The sequence below is a fragment of the Amphiprion ocellaris genome, chromosome 5 (genome assembly GCF_022539595.1).
Source record: "Amphiprion ocellaris isolate individual 3 ecotype Okinawa chromosome 5, ASM2253959v1, whole genome shotgun sequence".
NCBI classification, from domain to species: Eukaryota; Metazoa; Chordata; class Actinopteri; family Pomacentridae; genus Amphiprion; species Amphiprion ocellaris.
Window position 1 is genome coordinate 26,345,056 of NC_072770.1, and position 20,090 is coordinate 26,365,145.

The 20,090-nt window shown below is 40.4% G+C and overlaps 1 protein-coding gene across 6 annotated transcripts in view; it reads right to left on the minus strand.

Annotated features, from left to right (window-relative positions):
- Positions 1–322: 322 nt before the first annotated feature.
- The window catches only part of col7a1 (collagen, type VII, alpha 1), a 75,820-nt gene continuing 56,052 nt past the window's right edge, over positions 323–20,090 (minus strand). For 5 of the 6 annotated variants that reach the window (XM_055010615.1, XM_055010613.1, XM_055010614.1 and 2 more), the window contains 32 exons: positions 19,432–19,467; positions 19,278–19,337; positions 19,120–19,164; positions 19,000–19,035; positions 14,673–14,708; positions 14,529–14,588; positions 14,291–14,416; positions 14,111–14,182; positions 13,817–13,852; positions 13,662–13,721; positions 13,509–13,553; positions 13,017–13,052; positions 12,835–12,870; positions 12,466–12,522; positions 12,298–12,369; positions 11,806–11,877; positions 11,647–11,682; positions 11,459–11,539; positions 9,057–9,110; positions 8,753–8,806; positions 8,582–8,644; positions 8,433–8,495; positions 8,171–8,287; positions 7,115–7,192; positions 6,638–6,691; positions 6,454–6,502; positions 6,221–6,229; positions 5,119–5,202; positions 4,629–4,754; positions 3,047–3,220; positions 2,418–2,600; positions 323–2,335 (listed from right to left, as the gene is read on the minus strand). In XM_055010615.1, the coding sequence (XP_054866590.1) occupies positions 2,307–2,335; positions 2,418–2,600; positions 3,047–3,220; positions 4,629–4,754; positions 5,119–5,202; positions 6,221–6,229; positions 6,454–6,502; positions 6,638–6,691; positions 7,115–7,192; positions 8,171–8,287; positions 8,433–8,495; positions 8,582–8,644; positions 8,753–8,806; positions 9,057–9,110; positions 11,459–11,539; positions 11,647–11,682; positions 11,806–11,877; positions 12,298–12,369; positions 12,466–12,522; positions 12,835–12,870; positions 13,017–13,052; positions 13,509–13,553; positions 13,662–13,721; positions 13,817–13,852; positions 14,111–14,182; positions 14,291–14,416; positions 14,529–14,588; positions 14,673–14,708; positions 19,000–19,035; positions 19,120–19,164; positions 19,278–19,337; positions 19,432–19,467 (2,139 nt within the window). In that variant the 3' untranslated portion in view covers positions 323–2,306. The remainder of the gene's footprint in view (positions 2,336–2,417; positions 2,601–3,046; positions 3,221–4,628; positions 4,755–5,118; positions 5,203–6,220; positions 6,230–6,453; positions 6,503–6,637; positions 6,692–7,114; positions 7,193–8,170; positions 8,288–8,432; positions 8,496–8,581; positions 8,645–8,752; positions 8,807–9,056; positions 9,111–11,458; positions 11,540–11,646; positions 11,683–11,805; positions 11,878–12,297; positions 12,370–12,465; positions 12,523–12,834; positions 12,871–13,016; positions 13,053–13,508; positions 13,554–13,661; positions 13,722–13,816; positions 13,853–14,110; positions 14,183–14,290; positions 14,417–14,528; positions 14,589–14,672; positions 14,709–18,999; positions 19,036–19,119; positions 19,165–19,277; positions 19,338–19,431; positions 19,468–20,090) is intronic. The other variant, XM_055010612.1, reaches the window with a different exon arrangement.

The following is a 20,090-nucleotide window of genomic DNA, read 5'->3' on the forward strand; positions in this document are numbered from 1 at the left end:
CACACACACACACACACACACACACACACACACACACACACACAAATTCCTTATCTGCTCATCTTTTCCATTGAAACATTATGTAGTGAATTTCCTTGATTGGGGATATTTTATTCCTGTACACAAACACAGATGATATCAAGAAAGAGAATGTCAACATTACTTGAATCAAACAGACGCCTTATCAGATCTTAGTTGTCAGTGTGTCAACTTATGAGAAGGTCACATAATCAAAAGTCGCGTGCTTTGTTTTTTTTAAACATTGAGTCTTGAGTATGAAAACCTGCTAATGTCGCAAAATGAAATAACACACACAAAGATATATTTTTTTACTCAAACATTTATTAGAAATGTTTAATAAAATGTTCCATAGTAATACAGTTTGTACTACACAAGCGTACGCCTTCAACACAGTATAAAAATACCTTTAAAAATAGCACCTTTTCTCTGGCAGGTAAACATGCAGTCATGAACAGTAACACAACTTCCCCCAAATAATAACAACATTATGTACAAAATATTGGCAGAATATTGTGCTTGATACTTCATATTCAGTACAAATGACAAAACTATATCCAGAATAATAACCCGATATACTTGTGCTTGCAAAGTTAGTTCTGTGTGGAGAAGCGTGAGGAGTTATTTTGGGAATCTGAAGGAAACAGCTCCATTCATCTTTTGCATAGACAGCATCGGAAACTTAGAGTACCTCGGCGGTTCGGATAAGCATGGATGTCTCTTGCTTGATTAAAGTGATGAATTTCCACTATGCTGAGAAGGGAAAAGGACCAGAACATGCACACAAAAACTTGGGGAAAGAAGTCTGTTTGTAAGTTCACTGCAGTCAGAAAACAGACACACTCATAACTTAAAGCTCTTGTTAAAGACTGAAGCTAGGTGCATAAATTATATTTATTTATATTTTCTCTATATATGGTGTATACTTACATACATTTATCTAGATTTATATATACTCCGTTCTGAAACATGAAACATGTCATCTCATTCTTCTTTAACAGAAGTTGGCAAGTGCTTGCTTAAAGGGAATAGTTGGTTTTGTTGTGTTTCTTTTATTAATATTGCAGTGTGTGCCCCGAAGAAATATGAACTGAACAGAATTTATAAAATGTTTTTCTAAAGTGCTTAAAGATAGATGTTGAGCTTTGTATAATTAATTCATTGTTCATAAAGTCTAAAGTTGATTAACCGTCAGATTCAGAGTTTATTGTACTGATTTTCACCTCTAGATCCTGTCTTTTTCATAACAATTACTGCAGCCGCCATTTATTAAATACAACAGTATTTAGCACCATTTTCCAAACAAACGGATGAAAAGACACAATTTCTTAGAATAAAAGTTCAAATAATAAGATAAAATATTACTTCTTCATGCAGTTGACACATGTAAGTTAATTGCTAGCAGAAAAATTTAAAATGTTCATTTAGCACAGTTAGAAAAATAGAACCCACAACCTTGTCTACTTTTATTTACTGAGCTCAACAGTAACTACCAGTTCAGAGAATTTCATAAAAGATGCAGTTTGTCCTGTCATTTGACAAAGTGTCATATTAAGTCATTGATTATTTGAGTACGGTATTTTATTGTGTTGTTCTTTGCAAAGACAACTTTCATGTATTCAGTCATATTTTAGACCTCCATTGACCCATTACTGCATGAAAGAATGAAATGGATGATTGATAATGCTGTGTATTCTCTCTTTTCTCATTGCTTTTATAAGCATTACTTCTAAGAGATCTACTTTATTTGTTGGCCTCCTATATCTCTGTGTTTGGGTGGGCTGTTCAGTTTGGAAATGGGCCACATACATTATATCTCCATATCTACAATTTTATCTAATATACATATATAATTTTTTTGCTGAAATATGTAATCCTCACTCCCAAACAGATGTCATTTTTTCAGCTTTGTTGAATTATCAGAAATAGGGTTAGGATCCCTGTATTGACTGACTGAACTAAAGAAGTTCAAGTACCACAATAGTGTTGTGGTACACTTGACAAAATCAGGGTGGAGCTGGAAAACAAGCCACAAGGCACTCTTCTTCAGTGTGTAAATGTTTTTTTTCTACTGCATATAAAGAAAAATATTTTTGTTTTGTATTTTTTTGCAAGCAAAACCAAGGAGGCATTCTCATATCCCCTGATGAAGAGGGGTAAGTGGTTGGGCTTAAAAAAAACAACAGAAGAACATAAACAAACAAAATCGCAGACATTTGGCAACATGATAATCCATAAAAGTTATACAAAGTCTAACATTCCTGTGGCAGAGGAGGATTTGGCCACAATCATCGTGCTGTCTTTAAAGGACGAGGACCTGCAGAACAGACCATTTGTTAGTTTGCACACATTAAACATCTGACTGAAACCAGTGTGTATGTGCGTGTTTCTTTTTGTACCTTCAGCCTCCCCAAGGCAGACCTCCTCACACTCCTCCAGGTGGAGAAAGCGGTTGTCATTTCCTTCACAACCGCTGTAGATGAAGGGCCTGCAGGCCTGAGCCTGACTGTTAAAGTACCAGCGCAGAGTGTATCGCCCACAGCTCCCCTCCTCCATGGGCAGCAGGCACAGCTCTGCTGGAGCTGCAGCACACATACACGCACGTGAAAAGTTTGCATGCATTGACACAAAGAGAAGGAGAAAAGGGCAGGCCAGGCAAAAAGGAGCAGCGGCAAGGCAGCGATAGGGAGCAGCAGCCTTTTTGCATGCTTGTTACCCAAAACAAGCACGAAGGGGCACCGAGATCCTCAAACCAACCAGTTATTCCAATGCTTTTATGTTTTTATGCCAAGTAACAGGACTAACATATTATTCTTTTTGTCTTATTTTGCTGCATGCATGCATACCTTTCATAATAGTAAAATAACCATAACAGCTTCATTTGTGTAGCATTTTTCACAAGTAAGTGAACGGCTAGTCAGCGAATGCAGCCTGAGACGTGCAGAGAGCCAGACACCAGACGGGCAGGACGGCACAATTAACCCCGAATAAATCCCAGAACAGGTCGACAGCTCATGAACTGCTTTACCTTCCCCTTTGACTCTCCTCTTGGACCTGACTGATCTGGACTTGACTGCTTTCACAGGTGTAACTTTGACTGCTTTCTGACCACCAACTGTTGCCGTTTTCTGAGCGACACCACTTGCTGATTTGTTTGGTTCAAATCTGACTGTTTTCTTAGATTCCTTATTGTCGACCTCACCTGGCAACACACATAGAAACACAAAACATCCACACACAAGCGCAAAACAGACACACACACACACACACACACACACACACACACAAACCAATCAGTCGGGTTGTAGTTACATCCATGCATGTACAGACTCATAAATATATGTAGTGACTGTTGTGTATGTGTGCAAGATATATGCAACTCCCCGGGGAAAAACACAAAGTTGTAGCCATGACCGTGGACATTGCCTCAAATACAGATGCACAGACACTACAAACATTGCAAAGTGGGTGCTTCACAAACATCTTCAACCCAGCAGCAACATAAGATCCACACAGTCAGCAGAGTTGGATACCGAAGAATAGTGTGACCAACCCTTTACCTGACCACATGTGAAATATGATTACAATTTCCCTTTCCGTTTCTGAGTTATGCCATTCAATAATGTCAAAAAAGCATTTTTGCACAAAATAGGATGTTACAGTGAAGCTGACCTTTAACCTTTAGGATACAAAATATCATCACTTCATCTTTTTATCATGTTAGATATTTGTTTGCAATTTTATCATATTCCTGAGTGACCTTCAATGACCTTTGATCGGTTGATCTAAGTTGAAAATTAGCAATAGCTATAATCTCTCAGCAGCTCAGCTTCATGCCCTGTATCGCTATTTGCTATCAAATAAAAAGAATTCAGTTCATTCATATTTTGTGTTCGCAACAGCGTGAAGAACATGAGATCACATTGATGTTGACCTTTGATGTTTGGCCTTCAAAATTTTATCACTTCATGCTTGAGTCTAAGTGAACATTTGTGGCAAACAGGTAGAAATTCCCTCAGGAGATTCCTGAGATGCCACAATCGCAAACATGGGACGGATGAACAACCCCAAAACATCATGTCTGGTGCCAGGGCAGACGTATAAAAAAATGAGAAAAAGACATTAACATGATAACAGGCTGATAAAGACTGACAATCTACACTATCAGCATGAAAGGCCACAGAATGGTGTGTGCTTCTACTAGGCTGGGAGAAAAATACTCAAGGCCAACACAGCGTCTTTTTTATGAAATGAGCACAAACTGAATAGCAGGTGTGTAAGACTGAAACACTCGACTGGTACAAACTGGATAATGCAACATAATTTGACACAGCATTTCAGTTTATCACTTGAAACAGAAAAGTGTACAGGACATATAGTAAGTCTGGGGACAACCTGGTTCTTATCCTCATATTTTTGTCCATTGTTGCTTCTTCATAGCAACATTTCGCTCAACATCTCTATAGTAAGATAGATGTATTTAGTCATAACGTTAAAAAAAAAAAAAAAACATGAGAAAACACCCTGGCTGATGAGTTTTAAAGTTGAGGATAAAGATTAGGTCAGTGTTAAGCTTCCAGTAGAAAAAGACAATAAGAAACACACAGTACCGTCACTTTGGTTGGCAGACGGAGGCAGATAAAGCAGCTCATTCACAGGGTCGTCGTAGGCCTCGATGGAGTAGATGTGCTCGTAGTCTGGATCATTTGTGTTCACCACAACACGCAGCTCCCGGCCTGAAAGAAGAGCGGCATCACACAAGTAGAAGATCCTGCACTCGAATCCTCAAAACCTCACATAGAAGGAAGGACCTTGACAATATTTGCTCAACACAAAAAGCCCCCAAATACAGGTACAGAAAAGTCACCTAAATAGAGCCTAAACCCTCCCACTGAATTTGTCTTGACATAATCAGAGTGATATATAGTTTGTCGGTGGGATGCAAATGGAGTTCTCTGTTTTCTTGATGAGAAAACCACCCAAAGTTCAGAGGTCTCCAAATGTAGCACCACCAGTCACACCTGTTCGTAAGAGGACGGACACACAGACAGACAAACAAGACTGAGGTCAACAGGCACAGCGATGGGAGGAAACACTCACCCTCCTCACCCTTCAGTGCCAGTTGTTGCTCGGGTGCAGGCCGAGCCCTGACGGTGGGCTTGGACCGAGTGTTGGGGCCTGAACCTGAGAGATCCGGATAGGACAGGGAGCAAACAGGGGCACCGAAAGAGCGAAGACGGGATTTAGAGAGCAAGAGGGACCAGGTAGGTGTTACAGGGGGAATGTGGAGAAGCAAAATAAAGGGAAAAAAAAAAGCAAGGACAGAACATTCTGGTAGTAAAACATTTAGACACATGAGCCAACGACAAGCCCAAAGCACCACAAACATCATTCCGCCATTCCAACACAGACACCAGCTACAAGGATCCACCAGGTTTTTGCAAGACCGATCAAAATGATTCAGCCTTCCAGAAACTGGTTGTGATCCTTTAAAGATTGAAGTCGCTGCTATATAGATTTGAGTCACAAACATTTTTTGACTCGACTCCAAGTGAAATCTGGGCTGATTCGATGGAGGACAGCAGACTACAAAACATCACAGAGTCGTTCACTATGAAGCTCGTAACTATTTCTTAGGTAATAGTAAATAAATTAAACATGAGTGAAATTTTGCTTTGGCCTCATTATTTGTAATGCTGCATATTTATTAGCAGCCTGCCTCACCATCGCTTATCTCATGCTGCTGCAACTGCCTCTTCGCAACACTCATGTGGTCGTGCGTTGATTAACAGCAACAAAAAAACCCCAAATATATTATGTAAAGCTGTGGGAAAGTTGAGGTTTTCACGCATTTCTGTTCTATTAATTTACTTTAGCATATTCCATGTTATTTACATTTCTAGTAAATAATTGGTAATAACTGAACAAAGTCCCCAAACATTTATAAAAAAGAGTCTGGAAAATCTCAGTTTTACTCCAACTACCAACTGAAGGATTTTAGACTCTGTTTTGTTTGTGTGCGTGACTTCAAATGCATGTCACTCATTCAAATTCAACACAAACAACAGAAAATGCGTATCAACCTATCCAAATGTCACTACAGACTCTGTAGTGGCATATGTGGTATAGTATACTGCTGTGACTCATGCTAAATCACAGCCCTGCTGTCCACTTTTCTGCTGCAGTTGAGTGGCTCACTCACCTCCACACGCTGAGGATCAGACAGATGGACAGGAAGGAAGCAGAAAGAGAGGGAATAATAAAGGTCAGTTTAAAGAGTCACGGCATCGCTGTCATCCTCTCAGGCTTCTCTTCAATTATACTTCCATAGAGTTAAGCTGAGGCTATGACTCATGTGCTGTGATTACCATCTGAAGTTCAACTCGAGGACAACACTCTTACAAATTAGCAATGCAAGCTGCATGAAAGACTCACCACAGTGCTGACTCATTTCAGAGCGAACGTACTCTCTGATCTCATCCTCCTGAATTCAAAATAAAGAGGGGAACAGGGCAAAACACACTGATAAACACAGCCCTGGTATCACCTCGTTGTAAATATGTGTGTGTAACATTTGGTCTCTTCAGATTGAGCCCCGCGGTAAGGATCAAGCACTGACCGTCATGCCTGGCTCTCCTCGGTCTCCCTTGGTTCCATCTGGGCCCATCTCTCCCTGCAACATGGACAGGTATTAGGACACAGACGACCCACAGAGAGGCTCGCAGCGCATCAATTCATGAGGCCGACACCAGGTGCAGCATATAAAATACCAGCACAACTGAAGTGGAAGGTTGAAGTAACAATAGAAACTTGGCAATGTCCTTGCATGGGATTACTATAAGTCCTAACGAATGGCAAACACAACCTTAATAATATCTGGCGTGGTCCATAAAAATTAACCTGTAACAGCAATGAAAAAAGAAAGTGTTGCCTTCTCCAAAAAATTATTAAAACATGCTGCTCAGTGCTCCAGCATAATTTTGGGGTGTTTTAATGAGGGACACTGGAATTTCCTGACCACAGGTAGCAGTTTCCATCCAATAGTGATGGCCAAGAAAAGAGCCAAGAGACATAAGAAGACAGGTGCAACACTGACCTGCTCTCCTCGTTCTCCCGGGATCCCTGGGATGCCTCTTGGACCAACCATGGCTGGACCGATAGGGCCTCTCTCTCCCTGACACACAGGCAAAATAACATTGTAAAATACAACACGTCTATGGTGGCCTTGTCTCACTGCATCTGCACAGGTCATCTCTGGATATGTGGTATTTAAATGGCTAGTTTTGAAAGCAAACAAAGATGGCAATTAATGTAGCATTATTTATACTCTTATGTCTATTCTCCAAATAAGTTTCTATTAGCTGCATTTACACTTCAAATTTCACTGCTCTCTCATATTCTAATATAGTATTCCACTGACATTCTTAGAAGTTTACAGGTTTTGCCTTCTTTTAAGTTATGGCTTTTCAATCATCTTATCAGTTCTGTAGTCTGCACCAAATAGAAATATCAGTACCCTGGTATAAAATGATGCCACATCCTAAATCAGGAGTGTCTCAGACTGAACAAAAAGGTGCATCCATCAGAGACACTTGATGTGGCCCTGCTCTCCTGTCACCAGCTTTCTTTATTTACTTGATGATGAAGCAGACAAGCCAGTCAAACACAGGGCCCATCAAACTGTCAGTCACCATGAAGCAATACACAGCAACAAAAAAAAAAGAGGCAGGTGAAGAAGAAAGAGGAGAAGAAAGTAGACAGAACAGAAATAAAAGAGGAAGACAAAAAGACTGTATTCTTTTTATATAAGTCTTACATCATACTCTATATGTCAAAACTGTCAGAAGTTTTTTTTATCTTTGTTACCACCACATGGCTCAGACACCTGCCTGCTGCTGCTATGTATTCATGTTGACATAATTGATACTTTTGTCTATTCTTGCTTCTATTGTACAGATTATTTTTGCTGCATCACTATATAATGTGAGCACAGTCATAACCGATGCTGCACTCAAATACTGGTGTGACGGGGCACTGCTGGACCGTCACTATCTTATCTGACCCTCGTCTTAAAAGGCCTCTGCCCCTGCCGATACAACATGTGACCCAAGTGTGGAATTAGCCATCATAAAGCCCAAGTTAGGATAGTCACCTTCTGTCCCTGGAGCCCCTCTGGGCCTTTAGCACCAGCTGGTCCTTGTGGGCCGGTCAAGCCGGAAGCCCCATCCACTCCTCTGGGACCCGGAGGTCCAGGCACACCAGGAGGACCCTGCATGAAGCACAGAGACTGTTAATTGTGGATTTCAAGCTTCCTGTAGTTTTGGGGATGATCACAGAGATCAGGTACAGCATGTAGAATAATTAGAATATAATACATTTTACTGCAACTCCAGCAGTTTAAGTTAGAAACTCACCCTTTCACCTTTCTCTCCCTGAGATCCTTTGGGTCCTGCAACCCCATCAAACCCACGGTCACCCTGAACCCACAAAGACAAATTGTTACACATCTAGACAGTTTTGGGAATAAAAAAATTAATAAATAAAAACTTTCTACTACACATGCCTTAGGACCAACTAGTCCCTCTTTTCCAGGGGTCCCAGGAGCTCCAGGTGGTCCGACGTCCCCCTGGAAAACACAGAAAGCATTACCAGGTGATGACCCGTCACAAGGAAGCGGACAAAGACGTCTAAAACACCTCACAGAGAGTGTTTTGTCTGCACATATTAGTCATACCTGTTCACCTTTTCTTCCTGGTAATCCTGACCGTCCATGAATGCCAGCATCCCCCTGAACACATACACATTTAGTTTTATTTACCACACAATACATGACTCATACAAGTGTGGCTCAGCTTATTTAAATTTATTATTGGCTATAATTTTATTGACCAGTAACCTCGCACACATTTCAGTTTGTTTACTCACTACATAAAAATCCCACAGTATCTGAATGAAATGATCACTGTACAAGTTGTTCATTCATGCCTATTTCTGTGTCTCTTCCTCCCACCGTTCCTCTGTCTGTTTTACTATCCCACCTTTTCTCCCTTGGGCCCGTCGCCTCCACAAACCCCCTTGGGTCCTCTGTCACCCTGGAAACACAAAAGTTCATCATTGAGAGACACATATAAAGAGGTTTGTGAGTCACAGAATGGCAAAAAAAGAGCACTAAATCAGGCAGACAGAGCCCATACAGTCCTTTTACCTATCACTTGAGCTGAATCACTGTGCACATAAACAAATACTAACACAAATGGTGAACACTTGTGCTGCAGGTTGTCGAAAACAACAGATATGATACAGGACCAGATGCTGTTTTGTTCCAATAATAGTCACCGTAAGATTTGTATTACAAACTATTAAAAAAAATCTATATTTGTAACATTTGAATAGAAAATCAATGTAAAATTGACCATCATCTCTAGATAATTATGGAGGTATCTTGTGTTCCAGTTCTGCTTTTTTGCAGTTTGAGTCTGTGTTTCATTCCAGCGGTGCTGCACACTATATGAAAAACAAGGCTAGAATTGCTAGAGGAACTGCAAAATCTGTAAGACTTAGAAAGATGGAAAAGGACACAGGAAAATCTGTGACCAATTAAAAATCAATAAAGATACAGCTGCGGCAGTAATCAGGGTACAGAACGAGCCAAAGCACCACAGATCAGAGGTGCAGTGGTCCTCCTAAAATGATGCCACGGACAGTACTTGCACAACCTAGCTCTGGAAAAAAGATGGGCAAATGCTTCCTACTTGGCACAGGGGTTAAAATAAGTTTCTGTGTCAGCTCAGATCATGTGAAGGACATTAGATAATGCTGGCATTTATGAATGGCGTCCAAGAAAAAAACATTTGTCTGCTCTTTGCCACATAGCTGCAAAACAAAACTTTGTTAACGACATTAAATGAAACATAAAAGAATATTGGGAGCACATTCTATGGTCAGATGAGAGAAAGATAAATCTGTTCGACTCAGATGGGTCCAGCAGGTTTAGCAGAAATCAGGACTACCACAGTGAATGCATAGTCCTGACAGTGAAACACAGAGGTGGTACTGCGATGATATTGCCCTGCAAGTGTGCAGTAAGTGTTGATAATTATAACTGGCCTTTTTAGAGGTTATCTGGCTTTGTTTCTGATTCAGTATCTAGGTATACATCCTTTATATTTGACTGACTTTGTTAAATCACAGTATTAAATAGCTCATATTATGCTCATTTACAGGTTCAGAATTGTATTTTTGGTTGTCTGCTCCAATATGTTCACATGCTTTAATGTTAAAGGAAAAAACATGATTTTTCTTACATTGCAGCAGCATGGCTTCTTACTCTTCATCTAACACATTGTATGATCTCCTGTCTCTTTAAGGCCACACTACTGAATATTCCAGTCGAAGAACTGTTTCCAGTGAGGAAATACTGGTGGACTGTAAAGAAGCTGTTCGTTCTTTGATGGTAAAACTAGGTGCAGGGCAGGTGTTATGGAAATGTGTTGCATAGATACATAAATAAGTAAAAGCCAGGACTTCAAACAAGGCCTTTCAGGTTGGTAAAGAGCAATGTTATCTGCAGGAAAACTTTTTTCAACTTTGCCGACATTTCACACGCACAAACAAGCAGCTATACAACACTCAGGAGAAAAAGGTAAACCCGAAAAAGCAACAATTACTTATTGGAAAAAGAAAATAGAAACAACTGAAAGAAAGCTACTGATTGGTGGGCAAAATGAATTTCTGGCTTTAGATTTTAATATTTGTTAACCGAAACATCTCTCAAGTAGTACTTTTCAGAAAATCCATAAGTAGTCCCCATAACCTTTCAAAGTCCTGAGATTTTCCCATCAATGCAAGTGGAAGCGTCTGACAGTCCTTGTAGCCACTGCTTAAGAGATGACTTTATTGGTATTTACCTAGTATTATTGGTTAAAAGTTCATAATGTAAACAACGGTGTCTCTGCAATGCCTTCATTATTTTGTGGTTGCTGTGTGTCTTCTGTGCTCTGCACGTATTTCTCCCGCTCTATTCAGGTCTCTCTTGGAGATTAGAGGATTAAATAAACGCTATAATAACAAAAAGGAAAAGTCTGCCTCCTCACCTCTGCATCACTGCCCACTTTGAGATTTGATTGGTTCAGCGACTCAAATAGATGAATAGATAAATGAATAAAGTGAAAAGATGATGCAAGCAAATCTCCATTTTCAGATATTAATCACAACAATACTGGGTTGAAAGCAAATATTCGGCATGTATATGTATGACACAATTTGTATTAATCCTCTCCAATTTTATGCTATTATGGAGTTGTGACTGTCATCGCCCACCCCTGAAAAACACTGCAAGGTTGAAACCACACCGCTGCATCTTTAGCATTCTCTTCCACGTACACACACACACACACACACACACACACGTGCACACACGTGCACACGCACAGAAAATTACCTTGATTCCTCTCATTCCTATGATACCAATCTCTCCCTTATCCCCCTTCCACCCTGGCAGTCCATCTTTTCCTGCTAAACCCTGTAAGAAAATTAAGACACAGAAATCATCCCTCCGTCCGTTCACTAACAACAGGAAGCAACATACAGGACATGAAGAAGCTGTATTTGGATGGATGCAACACGGACCAATTCCCCAGGTACTCCAGGTTGGCCTGCCTCTCCCTGCAGAGAGAAAACTGTATTTATAGCGGGAAAAGTACTACCTCTACTGACTACTGACTGGCTGTGTAATTAATCGTGATACTGTTTTATTCACAGTCCTCATCCATGAACAGCGTTGCTTGCCTTCTGTCCACCAGGGCCTCGGGCACCCGGGAATCCAGTGGATCCTCGTTCTCCAGGTTCTCCCCTCAGACCCTGAAATCAAATACACAGAAATGGATATTGATAACCAATAAAATGACATTTTATCTTGGGTTCTGGTTACTGTGATGTCATCAAATTGAATTTTTCTGAGGCTCTATTACAGTTGATAATTTCAGATAAATAACTAATCAATGCTTCAGTCTGCATGGCCACTTCATTAATGAATTTATATTATTCATAAATCATTGTCAACCCAAAATGAAAAAAAAAATGCTAATTTTTGCTTCTCAAATGCAACAGCATCAAGTTAGTTTCCCTGTTTAATATCTATGTTCTTGAGTATCTTTGCATTTTAGACTGTTGGTCTAATAAAATCACCAATACAACTTTGGGTTTTTGGAAATTCTGCTGACTTTCACTATTTTCTGAAATCATACAGTTAATAAATTAAGCTGTAATTAACAAATTCACCTGCTCTCCTGCTGGACCTTCTTGACCTTTCACTCCTTTTTCTCCTTGTACACCTTTGGGTCCTCTGTCACCCTGAATGAAACAATAAAATCCATAACAAGAAAAAAACAATACATCCTGTCAGAACAATAACAAATATTTAACAGTGTGACACATGGTGCTGTTTACTGTTTCTCCTTTGTTGCCCTTTTCTCCAGGAGGTCCTCCCACCAGGACAGTGTCTCCCTGCAGGTGACAGTACAGCTGTGAACAACTGGTTTCACCTCAAAGCCCCCCAAAAAATCAACACGAGGCTTTATCCTTTTGTCTTTTTTACAGACTGTGTGATCGTAATATCACAGCTCATTAACATTGTGTGTATTCATATATTCATCATACACATTACACATTCTCACTGTCAGCAGAATAAGCCACTGCTGACACAATACGTCCTATTTTCCCTCTTTTCTTCAATTTTGTGTCTCAGTCGTCTTTACGAATATAAACAAACACACATGCAGAGAGAGTGAGGCATATTAGATATTAAAATGCAAACACCTTCTCTCCTTTGTCACCTGGTAGCCCGCCATCTCCCTGCAAAAAAAAAAAAAAAAGATTGAGAGGAAAACATTTCTTTCAACCATGTCAATTTAATTGACTACTTTACATGAGCGGAGAGCTCAGGGGACGCAGCTCACATGATGACAGTTAAAAATGAGATAAAGACTGGTAGTGTTCACCTTCTCTCCTCGAACCCCGCGGATCCCGGGGGGACCCTGATGGATGCAGACACAGACCCCATTATAAAAAACATCTCTACACGTTTCTGCACCTAAGATTGTATTTTTTAAAATTTTTCTATTGGTCAGACCACAAATTGCATGAAATAATATGGAATTACAATAATGTCATTACTCTTTGGGGTTCACAGTTTAATTAAACAGCGATCTCAGATAAAAGAGATTTGTAACCCTTTAAAACTGCAACGCTGAAAAAAAGAGACCTCTGGATTCATGCATGCACAGTCCAGGAAATGCATTGTGTAGCTGTGACAAAGGTGTAACGAACAGACTTTCAAATATAACAATAAGATCATATTCCCTGAAACATGCGTGTCTCGTGGTTTGAATAAAAACCCTTGAAGGAGATCTTGAAAGCTCTGGTTGAAAGGCTCTATAAGTGAACATTTTGCTTCTGAGTGAAGGGTAATAGAGGAAACACTTGATATTTACTGTTGGTCCTCTCTCCCCGTCCAAGCCAGCTCGACCCTCCTCGCCCTAAGACATGACAGACGAAAGACGTGCAAATATACCAATGTTAGCGTCGATTCTCTGAAGGCAAATTCATAATAGATCAGTGAGACCGCGGTGTAAATGGGGTCTTACTCTGGGCCCTGGATCTCCTCTCTCTCCTCTGGGACCAGGAACGCCAACACCAACTTCCCCCTGGCAACAGAAATAATATCTATACCCTTCAAAAAAATCCATTAACATTGAAGCAGCAACACAGAAATACTGTATGTGTTGGCTTAAATAGTCACCTTGTCCCCTTTGACCCCAGCAGCTCCAGGAGAACCCTAGAAAACAGTATTGATCATATAAATGACAAATTTCTTTTCTTGTTACCTGTCACTGTCTTCTCTCTCTTGCTCATCCTGAGCTATTTTTGGGACAAAATTTAACCAAGAGAGTGCACAGAAAAGAAGAACTTTTTTGTCTGTAAGCAGCTGTCCAATAACAAACCAGGAATCCTGTACAATCAACAGTGAAGCCAGTACAGAAGCTCTCAGGAGTACGCAGCTAATTATCACAGTATAATAAGATCAGGAACTCACTGCCTGTCCAGCAGGACCAGCAGGACCAGGAGGTCCAACATTTCCTGCACGCCCTGCAAAGCCTTGGAGACCCTGAAAAAAAAGACCACAATAGTTGGAAATTTCACCAGAGGGATGAAGGGTAAAAATATGCTTTTTCTTTTTTTTTTTTTTTTCCCCATTATCAGCGGCTGCACCAACCCTCTCTCCTGGAGGCCCTTGAGGTCCTGGTTGTCCATTTTCTCCTCTCACACCAGGCTGCCCAGTGTTCCCAGACTTCCCCTGCGGCCCTGGAGGACCTGATGGACCAGGAAGCCCTGGATCTCCCTGCAATGCAGTCACAGATTTTATCCTGTGGGCCGTCTGATAGACCATTATTATCTGATTGGAGAGATAAAAACATAGATTTTCTTGTGCTGCAGCACATGTTGTTGCCCACCTTTAAACCTGCAGGCCCATCCCGACCAGGAGGACCTGCCAGCCCGATGCCCTTCTCTCCCTGCAACACACATTTTGTCATTACAGTCAGAGAGAAATTGGTTTGACTTCAGGCATATTAACAAAACATGTGACAAAAGCTCACCTTATCTCCTTTCGGCCCAGGAGATCCCTGTGTACCCTGCATGAAAAACAAACAAAAAGGTGTGAAAAGAATCATTTATGTGGATTTTTGAATATATGCCCAATAAGAAATGACTGGAAAAAAGCAGTCAAACACTAACAACTGAATTACTGCTTTTTTTTTATTAGCATTAATTAAAAAAAGGTGATTTTGCAGCTTGTTCAAATAGTGCTTTACATTTTGCATGCCTCCTAAATATCAGTTTAGCATTCATTTCACTGATAAAGACACGGTCCATCAGTATTGGTATGCACTGTAAGCACGGTTGTCATTACAATTAACAAGCCTTGTGAACCTCAGGAATGACAAATAATCAAAACCTTAGACGTCAGAGAAGATTGGGCTCAGTTACAGCTGACATTTTAGGACAGAAAGTCGACGCTGCTATAGAAATATAGTCAAGTGAAGCAAGATTAAATAATTGGACTGAAAAAAAAGGGTTCTGGTTTAATATGTATGGTGAAAAAAAGGCCTCCCAGCATAAGAGCACAGACAATAGCAATCAGACCATCGTCACGACACTTGCTGCCAAACGCTCTGTCAGTGTCTGACATCCCCGGGGTCTGTCCTCCTATCAGTGTGGTTCTGCTATCAAAATGAAGAATTTATTCATCAGGCTTGGACTGCTAAATAACCCAGGGACTTTACTCTGGCGTTGCTCTACTTCACACATTCCCCAGTGAATCTGATCAGTATGTAGCATCTATCTGCTCACCAGCCACAATTCCAGCCTAAAAGACCCCACAGTGCGCTAATAGAATCCAATCTGACAAACTCTCTCACAAGATCTAATCTTCAAATTAACAGCCGAGTAGAAGGAGACAACCTTGTGAGCACCCAACCACTTGTAGATCAAAGCAAGACATTAAGTCTGCAAATGTCATTTTTAACATTCGCATTCATGTTAATAAAACTTTCTGAAACCTGGATAACCTGGACACACCAGCAGCTCTTACAGAAACTGCCCTGCAAATTATTAATGTTTCCTACTGCAAAGATGCTGAGGTCAAAGAATATCCACAGATCAGCTACAACATTATGACCACTGACAGGTGAAGCGAATAACACTGATCATCTTCTGATAATGCAACGTTCTGCTGGGAAACCTTGAGTCCTGACCTTCAATGTAGATGTTTGACATGTACCACCCACCTAAACACTGCAGGTCAAGCAACCCCCATAGCAGTCCTTGATGCCAGTTGCCACCCTCAGCAGGACAATGCACCCCGACATGGGGTTCTACACTCCCCAGATCCAGATCTTAATTAGCATCTATGGGATGTGCCAGGATAAGCCCGATCTAGGTAAGTCCCACCCTGCAACCCACAGAATTCACTGCCACCATCCCGATGCCACAGGACATCCCCAGAGGTCCTGTGTCTCTCTTCATATGCTGCATATTGTACAAAGACACAACCTTGCATCTGAAATCAAATTTCTTTTTATCTTGCATATAAATAATGTCTTTGACCAGTCTCTTTTCATCTGTGTAGGACCTAGTGGATAAATTAATACAAAACTATCATCAGCTTTTGAACATATCTGTATCTAACCATATCTAAAACATTCCCCAAAACAAAAACCACAATAGAGTAACCAGAAAATCAACCAAATCAAAAGAAACACCGTTAAACGGAGATGGAGAAGACAAGACTTGAGGTCCGATACGTTACCGTAAAAGAACCTCAAACAAAACACAATGCAGCTTTCAGAAACACAGAACGATTTGACTTCTACGGCAGTCCTAAGGTTCATAAACTCTGCTGCTAACCATAACTCTGATCTACTCAATGTTGCTCAAAACAATTAATTTTCTGAGTGTTTTAGAAAAGGGAGCCATCACAATAAATCTCATTCAGTAAAGGCTCATGAATATTTCAGAAAGTGTGCAAAACTTGAATTACAGACCAATCTCCAAACTGCCTTTTCTGAGTAAGAGAAACAGGTGAACATTTCCTCTGTGACAACCCTGTTCCTAGTCTGGTTTCAGGAAACAAGCACAGTACAGCTGGAGCTCAGAATTAACACTGACGAGAACAAGCTCTCCATGTTTGTCCTGTTGGGTCTCAGTGCTGCATTTTGTACTATAGATGATACTAATGTACTGTACAGATTTCAACAGTGATGAAGAAATAATGCACTCGATGCACAACTATTAATCTCTGTAAGCTCAACTGATTACAGTTCCATCAATGGCTTGATTCCACGTATAACTGCCATGAGTCTGTGGATGACTCAACTTTTTACAGCAAAAATCAAAAGAAAACTGAAATCATCTCCTGAGAGAGAAAAACTGTCTGACCACCTTAACTTATCTGCAATGAACACAAAGGAACAGGACAAAAACCTCAGGGTTATCATCTTTTTAATGTCAAGAAATGTGACTAAAGGATCCTTCTATTATTTAGGGAATACTGCCAGAATCAGAATTTCAGATTTCTTTCTTGACACAGAAAAGGTGACATCTGCTTTTATCTTCAGCAGGCTTGACTTTTGACTATCGGCTGAACAAAGCAGTTTGGCTTCATGGCTGTTGTTTTAAATGTGCTAACTAAATAATGGTGACTTGATTTTACTTATGCTCATCTTTCTGGTGTGAGTAATTTAGAAAGCTACTGGTCAAATATAGTTTGTACAGAACTCTAAATGACCCTCAGGGGCTCTGAATCTGCTGACACTTTCGAACAAAATCTTTTTACTGTTGCTTTCTGCTGCTTTAGTGTTTTTACCTGACCTGCCTTATCCTGTAGTTTTAATTCAGTTTTATCTGATTTTATTTTCCTTGCTTTTATCATTTTATCATAAATTCTACTCTCCTTCCTTCCTTCCTTTCTCTATTTATTTATATGCCACTTTTGCACGTCATAAACTTTGTGTTGTTTTCTCCCCTGTAGTTTGTGTTTTGTCCTCTCTGTCCTCTGCCTCCCTGTACATCTCTGCAGGTATCTCTGGCTCTAGAGCTGCATGATCTGATCTGCAGTTACTGGCCTCTCAGTGTTTACTGTTATATTGCTTGTTGTTTCTCTCATCTTGTCTCTCTTTGCTTTTCCCTCAACCCAGCCAGTGGAGGCAAACTGTTGGATTTCGTCCTACGCTATTTGAATGTCATGTCCTCCTGATGTACAGTGCATTGAAATGACATGTTGGGATTTGGCGATGCAAGTCAATTTAAATTGATTACCTGCTTTATGTTCAGTACATCTGTACATGAATTGTACCATAGAAATAATATCTTTATTGATATAGTACTTATCTTAACAACGTTACAGAGCATATAAGATCCTGCAAACATTGTAAAGAAAATAAAGGTACAAAGCCACTAACCACTAAAAATAAAAATAGCCAAACCCATTAAAAGAATAACAGCTAGAATCAGATCCAGTCTGAGGTGGTTTGAGAAAAGCATGTTTTAAGTTTAGATTCAAAAGAACCCACTGACTGAGTCTTTTGTATTTGCTCAGGCAGGTTACTCCATAGCATCAGGGCTGTTATTTGAAAAGCTCTGTCCCTCCTTTGTCTTCAGCTGAGACTCTGGAACAGATAGAAGGCCCCTGTACAGGGATATCACAGTGTGGACAGGGTTGTACGAGGATAAAAGATCTGAGATATACCGAGGATTCTGACCATGGCATGCCCTGAATCTTAAATGGACTTCAAAATGATGATAAAATGTCCTAGAATCCAGTTAAGAGCCTAAAACTATGGTGGTGTGTTCAAACCTATTTACTCTGGTTGAGCCTGGCAGACAGAAAGTTCAGCTGTTTAATTACTTACCAAGGCAAAAACTCTGTTACAGTAATGGAAAGTTTATTATTGAAAAGATTATTATTACATATTTTCCTGTATACCATCTGGACTTTTGACTGAAATCTGATTAACAGAAATGTCATGCCACTAAAAAAAAAAACGAAAAAAAAGTCTGAGATGGATGTGGTTCCAAAAGCTGTGGAGCAAATGATCTTTTATGACTGTAGTAGCACAATCAGCTCACAAACTAACATTTGCCAAGGTCATTACATACAAACTGTTAAGAGGAATCCATTATTTTATCCCATCAGGTTTGTGAAGAACAAAATGTGATTAGTAGTTTGTTCACATCAAATATCCAATTCTCTCTTGATTGTATGTAAAACTACTGATGTTCTAATGGTGGTAATAAATCTTCCCAGGCTTTTAGAAGCACTCAAGAGATGTATTGTATGTCTACATAGCACACGAGTCCATTTAAAAAAGTGATGGCACACACTAAATCCAGGCAATACACAGCTAGTGGAAGCTGATTACTTACATCTTCTCCAGGATCTCCTTGTTCACCAACTGCTCCCTGGTATGATGACAGATCACATGTGAACATGTTGCTACGGTTACATTAAGTATGTGCGCTGCTCCGCATCATGATGGTACTCACTCTTTCTCCTTTGGTGCCAGGAGCACCTTTGTCTCCCCTGTTTCCCTGAATGACAGTAGTTACACAGTCAGTCATAGAGTGTTAATGAAAAAGCACTTAACATTTGCAGCCTGTTTTGTGTTACTGACTGAGAGAGAGCCTTTGGTTTGGTCACTTACCTTTTCGCCAGACAGACCTCTCTCTCCAGCTATGCCTGGCAGCGTTTGACCAGGAAGACCCTGCATCAATCAGAATCAGGAGAGTACTGTCAGCTGCATTCAGCAACTCTGTTCTACTTTGTCAAAGCAGAAACGGCCAATAACGATGACTCACCCGCTCGCCTTTGGGTCCTTGGGGTCCAGCCACAGACTGGAAGAGAAAAATGGAGAAAATAATAGGTCAATGTGTATTAAAATACAGTGGGTTTTTTTGATCAAATTAGTCCAATCAGTATCTTTTCTGGCTCTTGAGCATTAGGAGCCTTAATGTCTTCAGCAATGACAGTAAACAAAGACACTCTCACTGTTTAGCCACTGCACTGAACTGAGTCTCAAAATCTCCCAAACTTTACATTTCTGTCCCACAGTCTTCCCATTTTTGTGAGAGCATGTGCATTAGATATGTTGTGGGGACATCATGGTGTCGACACTGTCACACTGTGTGAAGAGTTTGTTTAAGGTTAGGAAAGGGTTTGGTCTGGTTTAAAGTTAGGATAAAGAGCAGGGTGAAGAAAATAGTAGCTATGATTAGGACAAGGGTAAATCTCCAGGAAATGAGTGTAAGTCAGTGTATTGTCCTCTGAAGTGATGGAAACACACGTACTTGTGCGTGTGTATGACAACAAACGGTGGCAAGCGATCCTGAGCAGATGGAAAAGTGTCGCCTGGTTATTTATCAAACTGCTGTACTCGCTGACAGTGTCACAGTGACTCTGTCCGAGGTGCTGAACCTGAGGCTGTCAGCGGTGGGGGAGCCGTTTAGGACACTCGTCA